Here is a 6,997-nt window from a genome sequence, read left to right as displayed (position 1 = left end):
AGGTCCTGAGTCTGCAGGCGCCGACGTGGACCCAGCCCCTTCACCAGGGCCCCGCTCAGTGATGCTCAGAAAAAGCCCTCCAGCAGGATTTTCTGAGCTGTAAAAAGCTCTTCGGCCAGTGAGGGGAGCCACTGGCTTGGTCTATAGTTCCCCACTCTCTGAAGACTGTCTGCTTCTTAACTGCAAGATGCCCACAGATGACAGAAAAGAGATGAGAAGTGGGTGAGTCAGTGACTACACACCTAACATCACTATAAAGACACACTTTTTTACACAATTTTAATTTTTTATTTTTAATTGAACTTGAAGATGTTTACTGTGTTCTGATTTTGGTGGAAAAAAGGTCACATACGTTATTTAGCACAGCCTTGTGAAATATACAAAGCGTAACTGAGGATGAGCATTCTCCTCCTGGTCCGTTTCTGAGGACTAAACCGCGAACTGCTCCGCTGAAGGAAGCCTTCCTGCAGTGGGTGGGCACCAAGTCTACCATTCACTAATTTTCTCCTTTCAGTATCGGCAGCAACTCCCCATTTTCTTTCAATTCCTGAAAATAAAGGATGAAACAGTATCATGCATACGTATATACAGAAAATGAAAACGTCTCAACAGTGGCAGGTCGCATCTGTATCAGAGAACCCGAAGAAACGCCTCACTGGGCGCAGACTCCAGACCACCAGCACAGTCACGCTAGGGGCACCGCCATCAGAGCCGCGGGCTCACTGTCGCCTTACGGGACTGGAGTTAGAAGGTGTCCAAAACCCACAGACCTTTCAGCATTAGCAGCACAGCGACTGGAACACGACAGTGAAGCTTCCTATTTAAACAACAGCACTTAACGGGGAAGATGAACTTTACGTGACTGAAGGAACACCAGGTCCACTCAGACACGATGCACATGACGCCTACTGCCCTCCAGGCAGTAACGAAGCTTCCTGGTTTCAACCCACCCTGGAAAAACCAGGCACTGGTCTATAAATGTAAAAGCCGGGAACCATTACAAAGCTGAAGTATTCCGAAAGGGTCTGTGCCTACGTTTCAGATCTAAAATTGGAACACAGCAATCAAGTTTAAAATGTGATGGCGGAGGATAAATAAGATTTTCTAGTTTCAGATAAACAATTTGACAGGACATTTCAAGTTATTCTAAAGCTTCATGAACATCAATAAAACCACTAAAATCCACTGGCACTCTCTCTGGATTAAACCCAGACAGGCAGGTCTTGGGATCCAGTACCCATTTAACAAGCAGACATCCGGCTACATCAGGAAGCCATGCACGACCTCTCGGAGCACAGGACCGGAGGCAGCCGGCCATGCAGCTCGACGGCTGGCTGGGTGGGTGGGCCTGACATGAGATCGGGACGCAACGGCTCCCTGGCCAGGAGGGGGCACGCCACTCCCCTAACTTCTGACTTTCCGGACCTGCTGGGAGGGTGTCAGGCAGTGACCTATGGGAAGCACCTGATTCTCAACTGATTCTGCGTCCCAAACTCTGCAGTGGCGCACTGTCCACTCTTCAGAGCGAATGTTAGCTCTCTGCGTCTATACTAACCAGGCGACGTTTTTCTCCAGACGTCAGCCTGGCAGTCACTCAGTCACCAGGTAATCCATTCACTCATCACCCACCCATTCAACCAAACCAGCACTCGCGGCTCATGCTGAGGAGGCCAGGGGTGAGCCGTCAGCAACACCGCTAAGGCTTTAAGTGAATCAAGATGAAGAGCTGCCCTCTGCCAGAACAGACACAACATCAAACCCATTACCTTCTCAGAGAACTGTCAGCAGTATCACAAATTTCCAGACATGTAAGTTCTTAGCAGGTGAACACAAGAAGTCATGTAACACACACTGTTACACACCTAAAAAGAACCTGCCCGCGCAGCTCAGCTTCAGGGTGAAATGAGACATCTTGACCGCGTCTCCCCCAGAGCTGCAGCGGCTGAGGGACAGGCTACAAACCTTCAGACAAGGACAGGCTCAGGAGCGCCTGGGCTCTGAACACTGCCTGTGCCTCACAAACACAAGTAGATACAGGACAACAAATGCAGACCGAGTTTTGCTGCCTTGGGGCTGTTCACAGCTACTGTGGTCTACGTTTTTTCCCTCCAGAAAGGAGAGTTTACTGGGGAAATGATTCACTGTCTTCCTCAAGAAGCATGACGTCAAACCTGGAACTCAGCAGGAGACCAAACCTGGGCAGTGAAACCTCAGGACCGCAGCTCTCTGGGACTCGGAAAAGCTGCCAGCCCTCAGCGCTGAAGGCCCCCAGAGCTGGGCCAGAGCTCCTCCACGGGACGACGGCGTTAAGTCAAAACCTTAGAGGGGCAGCAGCAACCAGCCAGCAGGTTATAAGACAACCCGAGGCAGCAGCACGTACTCCCTGCTTTCCACTTAGAGCATCAAGGCCCTGGCCTCAAACACAATCCTCCAAGTGGCCAGGCCAAGGAGGGCCTGAGCCCTGCAGCTGTGCTCACCCTCCTCCAGGAGGCCGCCCCGCAGCCGCACCGTTGCCACCGCACTGCAGCTCCGGGGGGTGGTTCCAGGGAGGCTTCCAGGATGCTAAAGCTGCAGCTGCCCCCTGTTGTCCTGGGCTGCCCTGGAGAGCTCCAGAACACATGTGTGCTACCAGGAGGGGTGCCCTACATTCTGGACTTGAAATCCTAAAGTCATGTCTATTTAAAATTCACTTAGAATTTACTTAAAGCCAGTATCTAACAGAAGCAGAAGATATTAAGAGGTGGCAAGCATACACAGAAGAACTGTACAAAAAAGATCTTCATGACCCAGATAACCATGATGGTGTGATCACTCACCTAGAGCCAGACATCCTGGAATGTGAAGTCAAATGGGCCTTAAGAAGCATCACTACGAACAAAGCTAGTGGAGGTGATGGAATTCCAGCTGAGCTATTTCAAATCCTGAAAGATGATGCTGTGAAAGTGCTGCACTCAATATGCCAGGAAATTAGGAAAACTCTGCAGCGACCACAGGACTGGAAAAGGTCAGTTTTCATTCCAATCCCAAAGAAAGGCAATGCCAAAGAATGCTCAAACTACCACACAATTGCACTCATCTCACACGCTGGCAGAGTAATGCTCAAAATTCTCCAAGCCAGGCTTCAGCAATACGTGAACTTCCAGATGTTCAAGCTGGTTTTAAAAAAGGCAGAGGAACCAGAGATCAAATTGCCAACATTCGTTGGGTCATAGAAAAAGCAAGAGAGTTCCAAAAAAGCATCTACTGCTGCTTTATTGATTACGCCAAAGTCTTTGACTGTGTAGATCACAACAAACTGTGGAAAATTCATCAAGAGATGAGAATACCAGACCACCTGACCTGCCTCCTGAGAAATCTGTATGCAGGTCAAGAAGCAAGTTAGAACCAGACATGGAACAACAGACTGGTTCCAAATTGAGAGGGGAACACATCAAGGCTGTAGGCTGTCACCCTGCTTATTTAACTTATATGCAGAGTACATCATGAGAAATGCTGGGCTGGACGAGGCACAAGCTGGAATCAAGATTGCCGGGAGAAATAGCAATAACCTCAGATACGCAGATGACACCAGACAGTGAAGAGGAGCTAAAGAGCCTCTGGATGGAAGTGAAAGAGGAGAGTGAAGAAGCTGGCTTAAAGCTCAACATTCAGAAAACTAAGATGATGGCCTCCAGTCCCATCACTTCATGGAAAATAGATGGGGGAACAGTGGAAACAGTGAGAGACTTTATTTTCTGGGGCTCCAAAATCACTGCAGATGGTGACTGCAGTCATGAAATTAAAAGATGCTTGCTCCTTGGAAGAAAAGCTACGACCAATACAGACAGCACACTAAAAAGCAGAGACATTACTTTGCCAACAAAGATCCATCTACTCAAAGCTATCGTTTTCCCAGTGATCATGTACGGATATGAGTTTTGGACTATAAAAATAGCTGAGTGCCAAAGAATTGATGCTTTTGAACTGTGGTGTTGGAGAAGACTCTTGAGAGTCCCTTGGACTGCAAGGAGATCCAATCAGTCTATCCTAAAGGAGATCAGTCCTGGGTGTTCATTGGAAGGACTGATGTTGAAGCTGAAACTCCAATACTTTGGCCACCGGATGGGAAGAACTGACTCCTTGGAAAAGACCCTGATGCTGGGAAAGACTGAAGGCGGGAAGAGAAGGGGACAACAGAGGTTGAGATGGTTGGATGGCATCACCGACTCGATGGACATGAGTTTGAGCAAGCTCTGGGAGTTGGTGATGGACAGGAAGTCTGGTGTGCTGCAGTCCATGGGATCCCAAAGAGTCGGACACAACTGAGTGACTGAACTGAAAGCCAACCAAACAAGGAAGTTCATCATCAAACACATAGAAAAACAGAATCCTTGAAATACAGTGACAACCTGACAGAGGTCTCAGTTTCCGAGCATCTGAGACCAGTCGGGGACCTGGAGATGACCTCATGCAATCCTGAGGTCAGTGACCTCAGGCCTCAGTGGCACAGCTAGCAGGGCCAGGCCAGCACTGTGTCCCAGGCCCCCAGCCCTTAGCCTGGCACTCTTTACTCCATCACCGAGTACATGCGAGTAAGGCAACTGAAATGACACCAGAAAGTAATAAAATTATAGTAATATAAATGTAACAGGGCAGGAGAACTTCAGAAGCAGATGCAAAACAAACATTTCTGGATGAAAAAACCTAAGATTCACAGACAAGAGGAGCCTGAAGGATACAGAAAGCATATTTAAATACGGACTGTGCAAGGAAATTCAAAGTAGAGACAGGGTGGAAAGAAGCTAAAACATGGAAGAACTTAGTGCCGTGTGAGTGAAGCAGGGGTGGAGCCTGGCCACACCCAGAGCTGCTCTGAGTGCTGAGTCTCTCTGGGGACCCTGGCTGGCAGCTCCTCAGAACCAGAGCAAAGGACCTAGTGGGCAGGAGAGGCCATACAGAGAGGGGCTGATTCTGACTGGCTCCGGTGAGAGATAAGAGACAAGATATTCTTGTTGGAGAGATGGTAGCTCTGGGCTGGAGCGATCAGACACGAGGCCAGAAAAGGACACCAAGGACAAGTCCAGTGAAACAATAGTTTTCATCCACGCTCAGGCTTTCATTCCTCCAGGCTCCCAGTGATTCCTGACCTCACCTTAACGATGTCCAGTCCTCCGACAAGCTCCCCCTTCACATACAGCTGAGGGTACGTCGGCCAATTGGAGTAAGCTTTTAATCCTTGCCGAACCTACGGAAACAACAGGAACCCTGAAATCATCCTATCAGATTAGAATAAATGACAATCCTAATGGTTAAAACTAAGACAAAAGACAAAACCTAAAACACAGAACTTACTTCTTCATCCTCCAATATATCAAATGTCTCATATTCAATCCTACAAAAAAGAGAAAACATTTTGACAAGAAATACAGTTTTAGACAAAAATTATAAACTCTATTTGGTGTTTCAGAAACAGTCAAGAAAAGTAAAACTATTTCGATGCTAACAAAATTTGGGGAAAAACAAATTATTTTACTTCTTTATCTGTCTTGTACTTGACAGAATAAGTCATCCCAAAATAGAAATTTTTCTGGATTTTCTGCTTCGGGAGCAAGAGGGGGCAGCCTTGCGGCACCCAGGGATGGAGGCTGCGAGCTCACCAGCGGGGGCACGCCCTCAGGCAGCTCCCCCGCTGGGAATGAGCCTCCCTCAGAGCACGCAGAGCACGTGTGCTTTCCCCACGACGCCTGCAGCCAGCGCGAGGGCTGTGGCTGCATGCCGTGTCATGAGGCTGCTAGTATAAATGAGTGAAAATTCAACCACATCTACGCAGGAGGATTTTATTACAAGGTGGTCAAGGAACGAGTAAGCATGTGTGACTGGATCCCTGCAGGAAGACTGTGAGTGCATGTGCAATTTCAAACCCTGGCCAAAGAAAATGCCACGTATGAAAAAACAAATTTCGTTTTCCATAAAACCAAAGCCATTTTCATAGGGAAATCCTATTTACTTAATACACAAGCTAAGGTAAGTCACTTCAGTCGTGTCCGAATCTGTGCGACCCCATAGATGGCAGCCCACCAGGGTCCCCCATCCCTGGGATTGTCCAGGAAAGAATACTGGACTGGGTTGCCATTTCCTTCTCCAGTGCATGAAAGTGAAAAGTGAAAGTAAAGTCGCTCAGTCGTGCCGACTCTTAGCGACCCCATGGACTGCAGCCTACCAGGCTCCTCCATCCATGGGATTTTCCAGGCAAGAGTGCTGGAGTGGGGTGTCACTGCCTTCTCCAACTTAATACCCAAGTTCCAAAGAAAACAGTCCATGATGCAAGAAAGAGTCAAAAAAAAGAACTTGACAGGATAAATCAGCAACAAGTATCAAGAATGTAACGTCTGAAAGAAGAGCAAAAAAGATTAAAAAAAGAAAAACAGAACCACACAGTATAAGTCTCCCTTCAAGTTGAACTAAAGAGGCAGATCTCCTAATTGACACAATATGAAAAAAAAACACTGAGTTCTGGAACTGCCCCTGATACAAGGGATCCAAGAAGTGCTGGGCCTACATGTTCACAGGTGTAGCGAGTCACAGCTGCCAGAACACCTCCTGAAGTTCCCTGAAAGGGTGCCTCCCACGCCCCAAGGCACATGGGGGTGCTCAGCCCCTGGGGGCAGATGTCTTTCCTCAGAAGGGACAGACAAGAGCAAGGATGGAGGAAAGGAACAGAGCGCTAGAAGCGCCCCCCACATTCCAACAGCTCCAGCAGGACCACAGTCCTCCACGTCAACAGACCCTGGAAGGGTTCAGCCAGCCTGGAGTCGGGAAGGTACTCCGTCCCAAAGAAGCTCCCTGCTCTGGGGGAACTGGTGCTTCCAATCCAATCCGGCTTAGACAGACATGGGACAGAAAGAAAGTGATGGAGACTTTCCACCAAATACTTAGGCTGTAATGGGCCCAGAACTGTCCCATCCTGGTCTCAGAACCCCAGGGGACTAGCTGGCACTAAGGACAGGTGGCCTGAGGG

The 6,997-nt window shown here is 48.5% G+C and overlaps 1 protein-coding gene across 11 annotated transcripts in view; it reads right to left on the bottom strand.

Moving 5' to 3' along the window:
• Nucleotides 1–265: 265 nt before the first annotated feature.
• GLRX3 (glutaredoxin 3) overlaps nucleotides 266–6,997 on the bottom strand; it is a 31,999-nt gene continuing 25,267 nt past the window's right edge. For 7 of the 11 annotated variants that reach the window (XM_069567662.1, XM_069567664.1, XM_069567671.1 and 4 more), the window contains 3 exons: nucleotides 5,332–5,371; nucleotides 5,132–5,224; nucleotides 266–547 (listed from right to left, as the gene is read on the bottom strand). In XM_069567662.1, coding sequence (XP_069423763.1) covers nucleotides 497–547; nucleotides 5,132–5,224; nucleotides 5,332–5,371 — 184 coding nt within the window. In that variant the 3' untranslated portion in view covers nucleotides 266–496. Of the gene's footprint in view, nucleotides 548–5,126; nucleotides 5,225–5,331; nucleotides 5,372–6,997 lie in introns of all 11 variants that reach the window. The other 4 variants (XM_069567663.1, XM_069567666.1, XM_069567670.1 and 1 more) reach the window with 2 other exon arrangements.

Source organism: Ovis canadensis, chromosome 22 (assembly GCF_042477335.2).
Source record: "Ovis canadensis isolate MfBH-ARS-UI-01 breed Bighorn chromosome 22, ARS-UI_OviCan_v2, whole genome shotgun sequence".
Classification (NCBI taxonomy): Eukaryota; Metazoa; Chordata; class Mammalia; order Artiodactyla; family Bovidae; genus Ovis; species Ovis canadensis.
This window is presented reverse-complemented; position numbering and strand designations above follow the sequence as displayed.